Below are 16,825 nucleotides of genomic sequence, written 5' to 3'. Positions count from 1 at the left end.
TTTTAATTTATTTATTTATTTATGATTTTTTTATAGTCTTAGTAACAAATATATCAAGAGATCCTATTTAATATTAAATTAACTTTTATATGATTTTTTTATCAAAATTTTCTCAAATCCAAATTGGTATTTTTTTAGTGCACATTCAAAATTAAAAAATCAATACAAGAAAAATGTTTATTACAGGAAAAAAAAAGTTGTAATAACATTAGGGTCAATGCAATTGTTGTAATAGACTTTTGTAACAAAAACATTTTTTTTGCAATAAACTCCAAATATTTTAATAACAACTTTGTTGCAATAATATATGTGCACGCCAAAAATGAGGTTGATGGGCTGGCCCTCGCTTGGGCTCACAATCTATTTGTAGTGTAGGCTTTAGATTTCCTACTTTGGGTAGTCTGTAACATAGAGACCCAACAAAGAAACCTCTCCTTATGAATTCTGCTACTCTCACTATTACCATTCTTTTGTTATTCTCTTGCTTCCTCTATTCTTAGTTTCCTCTCGAATCATTCAACAACCCCTTTTTTTCCCTAAACTTCTCAAATTTATAGGCCAAAATCAGTGGAGGGGTTATGATTACTCTTCCGGTGAGTGGAAAAGGAGGTCCAATGTTATTATCCTTAAGTGGATGTTTAGTTGGGAGTGGAGGGTGGTAAGAATGGCATTAAGACTGGTTCCTACGTTAGAGGATCTGTCCGGCAGCGATACTTCCCAAGGCAATACCAAGCATCTAGGGACTCACCTCCTCGGAGTTGGCCGGCAAGGTCTCACCTTTGCCGCTCATGTCCTAATGGCTTTGTCATGGTTTTTGGGCTTTGGATAGGCGTCAAGGCTTGCCTGGGCCAAGTTCGTAGGCCCATAGAACACACAATCTCACACAATGCCCTAAGGCCCAAGGCCCAACAAGCTCAAAGCCTTGTACCTATGGCACCAGCGTGATAGATTTTATGAACAATGGGCCTAAGGGGGAGTTGTGCCCCGAACAATATATATTGTTGTAGTAAAAAATTTATTGTTTCGAATATCTTATCTATACTACTAATAAGAGGATTCCCTATTTAGGTTTCATCATTTTGCATAATAAAATACTTTACACAAATTCTTAAATTCTCTAAAATGCCCCTATCTTCTAGTTAGATAATTTTAAATTTAAAAACACATATAGGTTAAAATAGTAATTTATTATTTTTTAAAAATTTCCTAACTTTTAAACTTTCAAACTTTTCTCGACTCTCACGTAGCAAAAAATCATAAAAAAATCCTAAAAATTAGGACACTGTCTTTATTTCACTTTTATACATTATTTCACTAAACCCAAAAATAAAATTTTTAAAAAAAAAAGTCTCATTGCATGCGTGAAGAACGTGTGATAAGGCCAGTAATAATAATAAGATATTACTTCATGAATCTTGTTGCAATAAATTGAAAACAATTGACAAAAATAATTCATATCAAATTATTGCAACTATATCTTCATTGTCTATACTACTATTTAAGGGGTTGCACCTGTTTGGACTGGATTTTCTTTTTGTTCCAAAATACCCCTATAGCCTATGTTTACGTAGGGGCAAAACTTGGTAAAAATACTTCTTTAACTTCCACGTAAAACACTATCTACAAAATAAGAACACACTCCCAGTACACTCACGTTAGTTTTCAAACTCAAATTGCTTGTTCTTTAGTTCTCCAATTCTCTTAATTCTATCTTTTCAAACTCCTTTCACCCTTCCTTTGCTTCAGATTTCACTACAAACAACACTTCTTTGCTTCAGATTTCACTACAAACAACAACAACAATAGATAGATTTGAGGTAACCTCTTTCTTAGATCAAATTTCACTCCTCACTCTCCCTCTGATCTCTATTTGGCCATGTTTTGCCTATTGTTATTTCGAACTTTCTGGATATTTTCTAATCTGTTGTGTAGGCAAAGGAGATCAGCGTGAGAAGTAGAGAGAGTAAACTGATTTTGGGTGCAAAGTATTTTCAAAAGACACATTCCAGGTTAGTTTTTGACTTTAATGCTAGCATTTATCACCTTGGCTTAAATTGTTATGGTTTGGAAGTCTAATTTTTAACACATAATCTGATATTTGCATCAACGTTGTTTCTTTTTTTTTTTTTTTTTTTTTTTTTTTTTTTGAGGGTTGTGAGTCTTTTAAAAAAAAAAAAAATTTTTAAGTATTTTTATTCCTAAAATTTTGCCTATTATTTAGATTAACACATAATCTGATATTTGCATCAAAGTTTTTTTTTTTTGTTTGAGGGTGGTCAGTCCTTTAACGTTGGTTTCCTTTTTTTTTTTTTTTTTTCAACTTCAAGCAAAAAAAAAAAAAAAAAATCCATCAACGTTGGTTTCCTACTTTTTTGCAACTTCAAGCAAAAAAAAAAAACCCTATGTTTTAGGTATTTTAATAATATGCCAATNATGCCTTCTCCTAATGATATAGCTCTCGTTGTACAAGCTTTTTCAAGCTTTTCTTTAACTTTGTGTTGGTATGTCAAGCTTTTCTTTAACTTTGTGGTGGTATGTCAAACTTTTCTTTAACTTTTGTACTTATAAATTTAACTTTTCTTTTACAGACTAAATACACATTGTTTGCAGTAACTTTGGATTTTTTCTAAAAGTTGTAAACTTAGCTTGAGCAAAGTAAATTCTAGTTAAAAACTTATAAAACTATATACTTGTGATGTTGGAAATTGAATTTGTGGTGGTATGTTATGTTGGAGCAAGTGGGTGGCTTGCATAATGTTATAAGGTGGTTTAAACTAATATTGAGAGTGTTTTTTTTATTTATTGCAAATGTTAATGAGTATTGTTGATTAGATGTGATGAATAATATTTTATTTCATTTCAATACTTGTAAAATTTTATATTTGTGATGTTGGAAATTGGTTTTGTGGTGGTATGTTGTGTTGGAGCAAGCGAGTGGCTTGCATGGTGTTATAAGGTGGGTTAAACTAATATTAGGAGTGTTTTTCATTTCTTGCAAATGTTAGTGAGTATTGTTGAATAGATGTGATGAATAATATTTTATTTCATTTCAATACTTGTAAAACTTTATATTTGTGATGTTGGAAATTGGTTTTGTGGTGGTATGTTGTGTTGGAGTAAGCGGGTGGCTTGTATGGTGTTATAAGATGGGTTAAACTAATATTAGGAGTGTTTTTCATTTCTTGCAAATGTTAATGAGTATTGTTAATTAGATGTGGTGAATAGTATTTTATTTGATTTAAATACTTGTAAAACTCTATACTTGTGATGTTGGAAATTAGTTTTGTAGTGGATTGTTGTGTTGGAGTAAGCGGGTGGCTTGCATGGTGTTATAAGGTCGGTTAAATTCATATTGGGAGTGTTTTTCATTTCTTGCAAATGTTAATGAAACATGTTGATTAGTAGCAACTGTGTTCCTTTATTCGATTTCAATACTTGTAAGCATTGTACTTGTGATGTTTGTGATTGATTTTCTGGTGGATTGTTGTGTTAAAGCAAGCGGGTGGCTTGCATGATGTTATAAGGTGGTTTAAATTCATATTGGGAGTGTATATTTATGTGTGCAATGTCTATTTGTTTAAGGATTAATATAGACTTGTGCATTCATGTATGAGATAGAACTTTATCTAAGTAGCTTATAGACTTAGATGTTAGAATATATTATGCATGAGTTGTCCATATTTTACTAAAGTACCATTCATCTTGTAATTGTAGTCAAACATGGATAAAAGTTGGATGACAATGGGTAAGACACCCGATGGCAGATTAAGCCATCCATATATTGAAGGGGTCAATGCATTTATTAATTTTGCAAGAGCGATTGTGGACTCGAGTGGTAATATTCCGTGCCCATGTATTCACTGTGTGAATTGCTATCGACAATCTCCTCATACTGTGCGTATCCACTTGCTTCATCGTGGGATTATGCAATCTTACATTAATTGGTATAATCATGGAGAACCTCGTGTATTGAACGAGAACATAGGAGTTGTGATTTTAATTTATTGGTGTGGTTACTCGTAATGCATTGTTAGAAATGTTTTTTATAACATAGTTAACGTTTTTACTTTACGATTTTAATGAAATATTGTTTTTATATTTGTGCAAATTTTTTATTGGTGGCTTTTAGGGGATTTACTTTTGGCATTAATTGAAGACATATGAGGACATCTTCCGTTAGTTCTAAAATAGGGTTTAGGTAGAGTTATTGTATGTATTGCAAACAATTATTGTATGGAATGAGTTTGAATTGAATACTTGTTTTATTTTTTACTTGTGGAATGTATGGATCTTTTTTTATAAATTTGTTGAAATAAATATGTTACTCAAATGTGAGGTTTTAATAATGTAATGGCATGTTACAGGTTAATATCCAAGTCATGAAAAAGTTAAAAACAGAAAATAAGTTTTAGTGACGAATTTTTTCGTCACAAATATAGCAACAAAAAATTGTTTTAGTGACGCAACTAAATATAGCAACATTTTGTAAGAAATGGTTTTAGTGATGAAAATTTTCGTCACTATATGTGCTTAGATTTTCTTAAAAATAGTTTTAGTGACGAATTTTTTCGTCACTATATGTACCCGAACATAGTTTTAGCGACAAAATTATTCGTCACTAAATATGATTTAGTAAACTAAAGTGTTTTTAGTGACGAAATATTTTCATCACTAAAACTTTTTAAAAAAAAAAAAAAATCAAATCGGACTTTTAGTGACGAAATTTTTGGTCACCAAGACTTTTAGTGACAGGGCTACAGTGACGAAATGAGTTTCATCACTAAAAGTCCAATTTCGTCACTAAAGGTCCTTAGTGACGAAAAACTGGGCTTTTAGTGATGAATTTTTTTGTCACTGAAAATACATTTTGTTGTAGTTATGGTTGTTGTCATTCATATAATCGGTTGATTTTTATTTGTATTACTGATTTTACATGTTTATAGAACACGAGTCTTATTTTTATTCATAGATATAAGAGACCACTTAATATAAGGTGCTCCTTATCCTTTTCATGGATTGATACGTTTTTAAAACTATATGTAAAGGAATGATCTAAATATTTTCTGCTGTGATTTTTGATAGATTAAAATATTGAATTAATATGCAATTTTCCCAATGTTCAATATTAGAAATTATGCAAAAGTAAATTTGATTTTTAATAGGTTATGTTATGGTTGATGGAGGGCTTATGATGGCTTTGACCTCACAATATTGCTATACATTTTCTTTTTTGAGAGATTTTCAACCTATGTCGTTCGCTTCTGATGATAGTTCTTTATCATCAGACCAAGATATCAATCAGTTTTGGTATAGGCGGAAATTGAACCTCAGATCTATTATATATACAACCATCAGAGAATTTACCAGTTAAACTAACTGGAACCCACAAATTGCTATACATTTTCAAGTTAGATTTTATGTCTGAAATTGGTACATATTAACGAATTAAAAAAAAATACTCATATGATTTTATATTAAACAACCATTGGTTCCTATATTTTTCATTATTATAAATCGTTTTGATTCTTTTTACTATTTATTTTCATGTTTTGTCTCTAATTATAAATTGTTAAAATTGCAAATTAAATAATCCACCATTTGTTTTATTAAACCATATATTTCTCTAACTATTTGTATACTTGCAAATATTAAAAATGGTGCTAAGCAATGCAATATAATGTTTTTTTTTTTCAATAGATACATACAAATAACAATTAGTTTAATTTAATGTATAATATAGAATTGTTAAAAAAATTTGATGAAAAACATACAATTTGTTCATGTTGTGATGAATATCACCCAAAATCTCTTAATGTTACTTCTTTCCGATTTATTGGTGAATATTTCCAAAACAAATTTACTAAATGCTTTTATAGGTTGATGCAATTGTTGATTATTACTAGTTACTTTTTTCCTCTCTAATTTTTAAGGGCACCTTCTGTAGATTCAAGCATTTTAGAATTTTTAACTAAATATTTTGTCATATAAAAGTCATGAAATTCACAAAATTATGTTGATATAGATCTTATTTTCTTAAAAAATTTATTATAGAACTAAAATTTAATACACATGAGCGACAAGACTATTGACAAATTTGAGTGGTTCTTTTTCAACCCATTTGGTTTCAAAATATTGAATAAGTAGACTATAAATTAACTCGTTACATTTTATTACATGGTCTAATTTACTTATTAACAAAAACCCCACATAGCATATAAGTATATATATATATATATATAAATAAAGGAGTAGCATAGATTAATAAAAATGCAATAAAATTCTTACCCTTTGATAATACTTTTTATTTCTTAGGAAACACATATTTAAAAAAAAAATTAGGTGTCTAAAGACAATAACTAGTATATCTAAAAGCTTAAATGTAACATTTATTATTGTTAAGCTCCTATTGAGTCACATCAGCCTCACATTTTGGTTTATTCGGTCCTATTATGTCCACTTTGGTCTTATTTAGTCCTATTTGGTCCACTTTGGTCTTGTTCAGTCCATTCAATTCAATTTGTTCTATTTTGATCCTATTTGGTCCAGATCAGTCCATTCTGTTAACTTTGGTCCTATTCGGTCCACTTTGGTTCTATTCAGTATTTGTAGTCCACTTTTGTGCAATTCAGCCACTTTTGTCCTATTCCATCCACGTTAGTCATATTCCATCCATTATGTCCACTTTGGTCCTATCCCATTCCTTTGGTCCTATTCGGTCCACTATGGTCCTACTTGATCCATTCTGTCCACTTTGGTCCTATCCAATCTATTTCGATCTAGTTATTATTATTTTTGGTCTACTTTGATCATATTCTATTCACTTCGGCCCTATTCGGTCCACTTGGGTCATTTTTGGTCCCCTTCGATTGTATTTGGACCATTTCGAATAAATCATCACATATGTCACTTCTGTGACTGTTGGATACTCGATATAGTTCTAATAACTATGATCAAAATACAACAATTTACAACACCGTTAGATTCAAGAGATCTAAGCAAAACCTATCAACTACCAAGGGTCACTTCCTACGATATAAAATAAGAACTTCGATTTTTATTTTGGGGCTACATATGAACTAACAGTTTTTCAATATTAATTTAAGAAAAAAAAGGTACAAAAACTAGTTAAATATTATTTTTGTCTGTGTCAAACTTCATTTAAAAAGAAAAAAGAGGCTAAAATGCAAATTGTATCACCTTAGTTTAATTTGATTGAAATTCATTTCAGTATTTTAACTTTACCTTCATTCAATTAAGTCTTCTAAATTTTAAATTTATTCAATTAAGATATTTTGTCCTACGTTAAAAAGTAAAGTTAAAGAATTGAATTGAATTTCAGTTAAACTTAGAGAGTACAATTTACATTTTAGCCAAAAAAGAAAGAGAAAAAGAAAATATTTTGTATTTTATCAATGTCCATTAAAGGTCTAAAACCTATAAAAGGAGAAAAATCTAAAAGAAAAAATAAATGAAGAAGGAAGATTTATAATTGAGAAAAGATTCATGCTTGGATTGAAAAAATATATAATTTTTTTGATCCAAATTTAAACTCCGATATAATTATGTATATTATAATTTTTTGGCAATTGAGCTATCCAAGCATGATTTTTTTTTTTAATGAAAAATATATATTACCTTGTCAAACAGGTAGCAAAATTGTGTAATGTGACCAATCATCACAGGGCTTTACTAGGATTCCGTTCTCTTTTATGGGGAATAAATTTGGAGTTCGCATCCCTTAACTTTCACTTAGGAAAAAAAAATTGTGTATTCAAATTAGTTCTATAGGGTTAGATATATGAAGGTGCTTGGATGCGTGATCAATACTAATTTAGTACTACTACTAAACTTAGCCAAATAAGGTAAATTGCTTATGATAAGAATTAAGGTTTGAATATGAAGGTGCTTGAATGTGTGAAAATACTAATTTAGTAGTACTACTAAACTTAATCAATTAAAGTAAACTAGCTTTTAACTCCATGCATATGTATGGATACACTTAAAAATATATAATAAGATGCATAATATAATTCCTATATATATATAATTGTTACTATTGATAGTTATTTTTATATTATGCTAACTCTTTAAAAAAATTTGTAAGGATATTATTAGATATAAAATGTAAATTGTTCATATTTTATTATTATTATTATTGTGAAGCACTTTTTTTTTTTTTTTTTTTTACGGTTCATTTATTTTAGACTCTTTAATTTTTGTACTTAATAACTCACTTGGATGAATATTTATGATGATGGTCTTACATTTGATTCTAAAATTAATAAATAAAACTCTTTAAGAATAAATAATTTAGGACACATGATGTAAAATTGAAATTCTAATTTAGAATTCTACTTTGAGTTTCTCTTAGCTTTACTTATTATTATATATATATAGATTGCTTACGATAAAAATTAAGGTTCAAATTTCTCTATTCTATTACTGTAACTATCGATTGAAAAAATAAAAATAAATAAATAAAGCTATTGGCTCAAAAGACTTTGGCAACATGTTAAGATTGAGGTCTAAAATGGAGGGCTAATAAAAATTATTGTGGTCGCTATTAAAAACACAAGTTGCTTTAAGCTTTTGTTAAATGCGAGGACGAAGACGGGGTCCCTACGCACTCCCCAGTATGCTAACTGGGAAGTGGGAATTTTATAATTAGTACATTTGGAAACTTGGTAGACAAGGATTCAAGACTTGGGTAACTGCTCCATCAAGACTTGTAATAATAATAATAATAATAATAATAATAATAATAATAATAAAAAGCCCTAAGCTGGCGAAATTTCTATATAAATGTAGCCCAGGGTTACTCTTTCTTGAGCAAGCATTATTCTCAACAATTCATAAAAGGTTTCAGAAAGAGAAAAATGACGATGATGGGGGAAACATGGTCTCTAGTTGGCACATCGATTGCTACCACAATGTTTTTTTGGACAATGTTTGACAACTATTTCCCTGATCATCTTCGTAGCTCTATCCTTAGTTATGGTATGAAATTGGCGAGTTTCGTGTACCCCTATATCAATATTACGTTCAATGAATTCATTGGCGAAGACAGTGACGAGTACATGGATCTCAAGCGTAGTGATGCCTATGCTGCCATTGAAACATACCTTAGTGGAAAGTCCTCGAAGCAAGCTAGAAATCTTAAAGCAGTAGTTGTCAAAGACAGCAGTCAACCTGTACAACTGAGCATGGGCGAGAACGAAGGGGTTACTGATGAATTTGAAGGGGTCAGGTTTTCATGGGCTGTCAAGAAAAACACCCCAAGAACACGGTCAATTTCTATCTACCCGGAGATTGACGAGAAGAGGTATTACAAGCTCACTTTCCATAAGTCTCACCGAGATTTTGTCTGTGGGACTTACATCAATCATGTATTGCAAGAAGGAAAGGCAATAACGGTGAGCAAGCGACAAAGGAAGCTGTACACTAACAATCCTAGCAAGAATTGGGAAAGGTACAGAGCACAGAAATGGAGCCATGCGACTTTTGAGCACCCAGCAACTTTTGACACTTTGGCCATGGAGTCAAAGAAAAAGGAGGAAATCATCAATGACCTTATTAAGTTCAGCCAGGGAAAAGGGTATTATGCTAAGATTGGCAAGGCCTGGAAGCGTGGCTATCTTCTTTATGGTCCTCCTGGAACTGGTAAGTCTAGCATGATTGCTGCCATGGCCAACCACTTGGAGTACGATATCTATGATCTTGAATTGACAACGGTTAAGGACAACACAGAGCTGAGGAGGCTTTTAATTGAAACCACAGGTAAGTCGATCATTGTGATAGAAGATATTGATTGCTCACTTGATCTTACGGGTCTGCGAAAGAAGGAAAAAAAGAAAGCGAATGATGAAGAAGCCAAGGGTCCTATTAGTAAAATGACCAAAGGTGAAGAAGATAGCAATAGTAAGGTCACTCTCTCTGGGTTGTTGAATTTTATAGATGGGCTTTGGTCGGCTATTGGAGGAGAGAGGATCATTGTTTTCACAACTAATTATGTGGAAAAGCTTGATGCGGCTCTTATTAGGAGGGGACGTATGGACAAGCACATAGAATTGTCTTATTGTGGATTTGAAGCATTCAAGGTTCTTGCCAAAAATTACTTGGATGTTGTCTCACACACATTGTTTGCTACTATTGGCCGCTTGTTGGATGAAACCAATATAACTCCTGCTGATGTTGCTGAGAATTTGATGCCTAAGTCTATGAATGAAGATGCTGAGACATGTTTGAAGAAATTGATTGAAGCTCTTGAGACGGCCAAGGAGGAAGCAAAAAAGAAGGCTGAGGAGGAGGCACAGTTGAAGGCAGAGAAAGAAGAGAAAGAGAAGCAAGAAGATGTGAAAGTTGATGGGTGTTTAGCTAAGGTTAAAGAGATTTGCGTTGCAGTACTTGTGAAAGATGACAAGGCCTTAGCTAAAGAGGTGAAAGATAATGGTATCACCGCTTGAAGAAATTAGGATACAGGGACTGAAGTGAAGAACAGGTTTAATGGTATATTCTCTGCATGATGTATAATAAAAAATTAGGTCCAAGTGTGATCTTTATGTAGTAGGTATTTGTGTACATAATAGGTTCATATAAAAAAATTTATAGTTGTGTAATAGTATTGTTGTGGTCAGAAATGACTCAGATAGTAGGTTGAATAGACGTATGTATCTCAGTTAATTTGTTTAATAAGAACCACTATGTTAACTTGTTCTTTCTTTCCTCTTATCGCCACAATATATAATACAATCATCTTCTAAATCTTTCCTTTGGCATCTTAATAGCACAGCTAGATATTTTGGTCCTTATATTTTTAAGAGAAAAGAGACTATCACCAAGATTTCTTGTCGAGCGTGGGAGTTGATTTACCCATTAATATTGTAATTATTGTTTGAATTAGAAAGAACGATATTTTGAAAAGTACAATAACAATAAAATAAATAAAGAAAAGAAAGAAAGAAAAGAGGGTTAGAGGTGTGTTAGCCCATAGTTAATGTATGGTTAGTCTAGGGTTTGTACTACACTCTCATAAAAATGTAACACCTAAGGGTTTTCTTCATGTATGTAGACTGTTAAATTGAACTACATAATCCCTTACATTCTTGCATTCTTTATTTTATGTCTTCACTTCTGTATCTATTCTAGCATATTCAAAATGGTTTATCAATGCTGACATTTAACATTATATCAAAGCCAAACTCTGTTCTTATACTCTAGCAAAATCTATCTCTCCGTCAAGCTTGATCCCTAGATCCATTGCCTTCAAAACTATAGATTTGCCTTCATTTAAGTTGCAACCATTAGCTCTAGACCCAGAAGGTCCAACCGATGTCAGACGTTAGCCACCACTATTGCCTATTCATCTTTAGCACTATCGCCAACCACTGCGTTCTAGATCTGATAACTCCTAAGCAAGCCATAACTTTCCTCTTAAATCTGTGCAAATATTGCCTTCTTTTGATGAAACCAATCATACGGTCGAGCTTTTCTAGTGGAATTTCATGTGCCTTTTCATGATTATTACTCACAAATATCCTTGTTTGGGCACGTGTCACTTCGATGGCTTTGTCGTTATCTGATCTGCAAAACCACTGAAGCCTTGTCATTGCTTTCCGTAGTACGTGCCTCCACATTCCACCGCCATGCCATATGCCTCTCTGGCCTCTCATGCACTTCCACGTGCCGGCATGCCTCTGACATCATGATGATGTCACTCTTAGCCATGTCGACTACCCTATCAGCACCATGTCATCCATTATGTTTTTACCATGTATCTTATCGATCTGTCTATATCATCTGACTCAGTTGACTCAAACCAACCTCACCAAAATTTGACCCGTGGACAACTGGCTAGCTGACTGTGGACTTTTAGGGTTGATTTTGACCTTGGACTTTCACTTTTAAGTTGACTTTTGACTACGGGTAAAAAAATTTAGTAGCCCTATTTTGCTCAGTTTTTCATGTAAATTCCTGATTTTGGGGCTCCATTTCTTTTTTTGAAACCTGTAAATCACTTAAATTGACCATTTCTCATTTATTTTGGGACTCTCCCACGCACAAAGACTTGCAAATTGTGCTTCATGATGATGTTCTCTTCATCGATCTTTTTCAGGCTTTTGATGTAGCCATTCTCTGGTCATAGTAGCTAGGACTGTCCATGGTTCGGATCAGATTGGGTTTGGAGTTGACCCACATCCGACTCGAGTGAATCGGGTGACCGGAATATGGACCCGTGGTCGACTGAAAGTTCTGGTTGGACCTGGTGGCAAGGGTCATCGGTTGAACGGGTCAAAACCATCGGGTGATTTCGAGTTTGAATCACAACAAGATACAAATCAAAACCCAGAACAAATAGCTTAGAAGGAAAAAAAAACCCAGAACAGAGAAATCAAAACCTAGAAAAAAGAAATCAAAATCAAGAACAAAGAGAACAAAGAAATCAAAACCCAGAACAAAGAGAACAAAGAAATCAAAACCCAAAAAACAAAAAAGAAATCAAAATCCAAATAACACAAACCAAGTCAAGGACAACAGATCCATGAGATTGAAACGAAAAAGAGGGAGATAAGACTAACCCACACCACCACCACCACCACCATTCCTTCCTCCACCATTACCACATCCATAAAATCAGTTCATTTAAAAAAAAAAAAAACAATATTTTTTTTACTAACCGATAGACTGCAAAGATCAGAGGAGATTTCAAGTAGATTAGAGGAAGGATTCATCATGATGTGGAGTTTAAATTTGACCTTTGAGTTAGTGACGGCAGCAATAGGTCCAACTCAACGACAGTGGCATTATGGAGGCTAGGGTTAGGGGCGACAATAGAGCACAAATCAACAACAAGAGATAGCGGCAGTAAGAAGGCGTGGGTCAAGGATTTGAGAGAGATATCACAGTGAGAGATCTAAGTGAGAGAGAGAGTTTTTTGAAAACTATGTTTTAGGCGTGTATTTTGTTTTTGAGAAAGAGGTTTAAGGGCTGAGGTGTGTTCAGTGTAGAACTAGAAAGACTTAAAAGTTAGAAGGTACCAAGGAAAAATTCATTTTAGAATTATAGGTGGTCGGGTCGGTTTGAACATGTTAGAATTCAAGTGATCCAAAACCGACCCGTTAAACCGAATTTTAAACTTATCAGGCCCGCATCCTACCCGTCTAGTGATTCGGATCCACCCATGGGTCTTCAGGTCGGATTAGGTCCAACGAGTTGCTGGACAGCCCTAATAGTAGCCTTCTTGGTCATTGACGCAACCTTTCTATAGCATTTTGCAGACATCTCCTTCATTGAACATAGTTATTTTTCATAGTGCTAGATCCTTTTGGTCTCTTCCAAGGTCATTCTTCAAGCTTTCTCCTTGGCTTCTTCAAGGCATCTTCATAATTATCTTCATGGTTTCTTCAAGGCAAATTTCAAGGGATCTTCCCAAGCTTATCCAACCTCAAGGCTTCTTCGAGCTTCCACCTTGAGTTTGAGAGGGAGTGCTAGAGGTATATTAACTCAAGAGATTAAATTCTATAAGGACGTGGTGTAAAACCCATGTTTTACCCCTCCAATCCTAACATGCCACATCATCTTATCACATATTTAAGAATAAACTCAATCACACTCAATCAATTCCAATACCCATATATAAATCCAACCAAATTGGGAATCTATCGAGATATTATTAAGTGTGGTAGGATGTATTGAATATTAATAAATTTTAAGTAAAATGCTGATTTGGCAATCACTTATTGGATGGTGTAAAACATAGGTTTTACACCCCATCCTTATAGAATTTAATCTCATTAACTCAATAGCATAGGCCAAAGCCCAATGCTTCTATGTGTGTAAGCAATGTCTTCTACGTGTATTAGAAATCTATGGGAAATTATTGTGTACTCCCGGAGTACCATGAATGCGTACTCCTTCCTCTCACATGAATGGTAGGTCTCACTAATTAAATTCATGGTAGGACCCACAATTCATGTGAGAAGAGGGAGTACGCATTTATGGTATTTCGGGAGTACCTAATAATTTTCCGAAGTCTATTAACCATAGTTAATGTGTGGTTGGTCTAGGATTTAGCCCACTATATATATATATATATATATCTATGTTATGTTCATTGTAACACAAGAATTTGTACTACTCTCTCACAAGGTTATTAGAACCGGACTAGACCGGCCGATTGGACTGGGTTACTTGTGAACTGATCACAAATTTGGATTTTTATATGTGAAAAACGGGCATTTAAATATTTTGAGTGAACCTTTTGAATCGGGGTTCAACCCGAAAAACTAGCTGAACCGTAGGCCAGTTCAACCAATCAAAAAGTTGACTTATTTTTTAAAAATAGAGAAAAGGGGGCCGTGGAGTTTTGAACTTGTGACCTATGCCTTATTTAAGAATCAAGTCCAGCATCATGACCAACACACCACACATGTTGCTCGTTAACAACTATGAAGTATATTATATTTTTTATAGATTTACGTCAGTTTCAATTTTTCAACTTATTATATCACACCTCTCTCAATTTATTAAATATTACTAAATTTATTTCCTTTGATTAATTCAATTTTGATTAAAGAATAATGCATTTGCATGTGAATTTACTAAACTAATCAAAAGTAATTTTTTTTTTATTTAATCAAAATAATTTAGACTTGTAGGATTATTATGAAATATTTTTTTAATGCTTATTTATGTTGTACTATTTTATATTAACCTTATAATATCAATAAATTTTATTTTAAATTCTGTTTCAATTATTTTTAGACATTTTTAGTCAATTTTGCAACTATTTATATATTTTAAAATACATTTTTTATTTTATTTAATTATTAAATTAATTATAACGTCATCACGGTTCGACCCTAGTTCAACCTCGGTCCAACCTCAAAAACCTTGAACCTCTCATTTTTACGGTTCATTGAATGGTTTGGGTTTTCAAACCATGCTCTCTTATAAAGATGTAGCCCTTATGAGTATCTTTCGTAAATATAGGCCTTTAGGTTGAACCACATAACTCCTTGTGTTCTTGTGTTCTCTATTTTATGCTTCCATTTTCACATTTATTCTAATATATTCAACATGGTGCATCAATGCTAATATTTAAAAAAGAGAATGCAAAATAATTAACACCCTATAAATATATTTTTTTTATTATAAATTCCACGACATAATTCAAGTTTGATGTAATGAAAGAAAAGTTCGGAAAACCTTCCATACAGAATCAAGAAGAAAATCCTACAGATTTATCTATCTCAAGTCCAACATGGCAAACTCTCTCTTATAGGTCCCCAATTCTTCATGTAAGCTCTCAATGAAGTTGCTCAATCAACTAGAGATGTAATCCAGAAGAGAATGGACATAAAAGAAAAGGGATGCATTGTGAAGCCGAGGAAGAGGCTTTGATGCGGCTTTTTATAGATTGCCCAATTACAAAAATTGAATAGGCTAACTTACTCCGGCCAATTAGGTTTTTGGAAATGCATTTCAATTATATATATGACTAGATTAAAATATTTTTATATTCAAAAGCAAAATATTGAAGTTGCCAAGGAGAGAGGAAGAAACATGATTCATATTATATTAAACTAAAAACGTGAGTTTAACTAATGTTTTTAGTTATGAAAACACACGAGTAACACACACTAGTGTAATATGCTAATATAAGAGCATTCACATCAGATCAGTTATAGTCTTCTAAAATACATATACAGTGCAAATTTTGTACATTTTGAGCAAAAAAACACTCACATCAGTGGGTGTAAAAATATGTAAAACCGGCCATATTTTTCGCTGAGCTACAGTACCCGTGTAAATATACACGAGTATTGTAGCTCGTGTATATATTAAAATAATATTATCCATTCGCACCAAATTTTCTCTCCCCATTCCGTGCACAACGACCTCAGCTCCTCATTTTCTTTTCCTCAGATGCACACAAACACACCCACACACAAACACATATCAACACACAAACAAACCCACACAGACAAACCAAAAGACAGAGAGATCGGAGCTTGGTTCGTGGGTCGCCGGAGCTTGGTTCGTGGAGCGTGGTTCGTGGATCGGCCGGTGAAGACACGATCTGGGTCGCCGGGGCTTGGTTCTGAGTCGCCGGAGGTTGGTTCGTGGATCGGCCGGTGTAGACGCAATTTGGGTCGCCGGGGCTTGGTTCTGGGTCGCCGGAGCTTGGTTCATGGAGCATGGTTCGTGGATCGGCTGGTGAAGACGCGATTTGGGTCGTCGGGGCTTGGTTTTGGGTCGCTGGAGCTTGGTTCGTAGATCTGCCAGTGAAGACGCGATCTGGGTCGCCGGAGCTTGATTTCTGGACCGCCCGGTGAAGAAATGTTTTGAATCCGGTGAAGAACTTTATCTGGGTTGGTAGTTTTTTGAGAAAGAACGAGATGAAGAGAGAGAGAGATAAGAGAGAGAGGCTGTTAAGAAAAAAAATGAGAAGAGAGAGAGAGAGGTAATCTGTTAAGAGAGGGAGCGCGTAAGTAGTTGAGAGAAATAATAAAAAATTGAGAAGAGTGAATATTTTATTTAAATAAATGTGTATAATAGACAGACTGATATAAGTGTCTTATAAAATTAAGTGTGTAAAATAGAAAAAGTAAGTTTTGAATGTATAAAATAGAAAAATTTATAAATGAGCTGATGCGAATGCTCTAATATGGATGTCAACAACCACAAAACGAGGTTGTTAACCAACAGAACCAAACAACACCGTTTTCAACTTCAATACAATTTCATTAATCAAGCGTGAAAGGAAACAGTGTCGCAGACTTAAAAGTCCTACGGTGTCGTTTTGTCAACTAAGAGATTAAAGAAT

At 33.3% G+C, this 16,825-nt stretch overlaps 1 protein-coding gene across 1 annotated transcript; it reads left to right on the top strand.

The window, feature by feature from the left end:
* The first annotated feature begins 8,794 nt into the window (after window positions 1-8,794).
* LOC112035945 (AAA-ATPase ASD, mitochondrial) lies at window positions 8,795-10,723 on the top strand. Its single transcript, XM_024068769.2, has one exon. It carries the CDS (start codon window positions 8,877-8,879, stop codon window positions 10,461-10,463), a length of 1,587 nt encoding a protein of 528 aa, XP_023924537.1. The 5' UTR covers window positions 8,795-8,876; the 3' UTR covers window positions 10,464-10,723.
* Window positions 10,724-16,825: the final 6,102 nt, after the last annotated feature.

This window comes from Quercus suber, unplaced genomic scaffold (assembly GCF_002906115.3).
Source record: "Quercus suber isolate HL8 unplaced genomic scaffold, Cork oak 2.0 scaffold_737, whole genome shotgun sequence".
Lineage (NCBI taxonomy): Eukaryota > Viridiplantae > Streptophyta > Magnoliopsida > Fagales > Fagaceae > Quercus > Quercus suber.
The sequence above is the reverse complement of the archived record's forward strand: the minus strand, read 5'-3'. Positions and strand labels throughout refer to the sequence as shown.

Bases quoted from the DNA above. Each gene is read 5' to 3' on its own strand.
- LOC112035945 (XM_024068769.2), top strand. From the start codon at position 8,877: ATGACGATGATGGGGGAAACATGGTCTCTAGTTGGCACATCGATTGCT.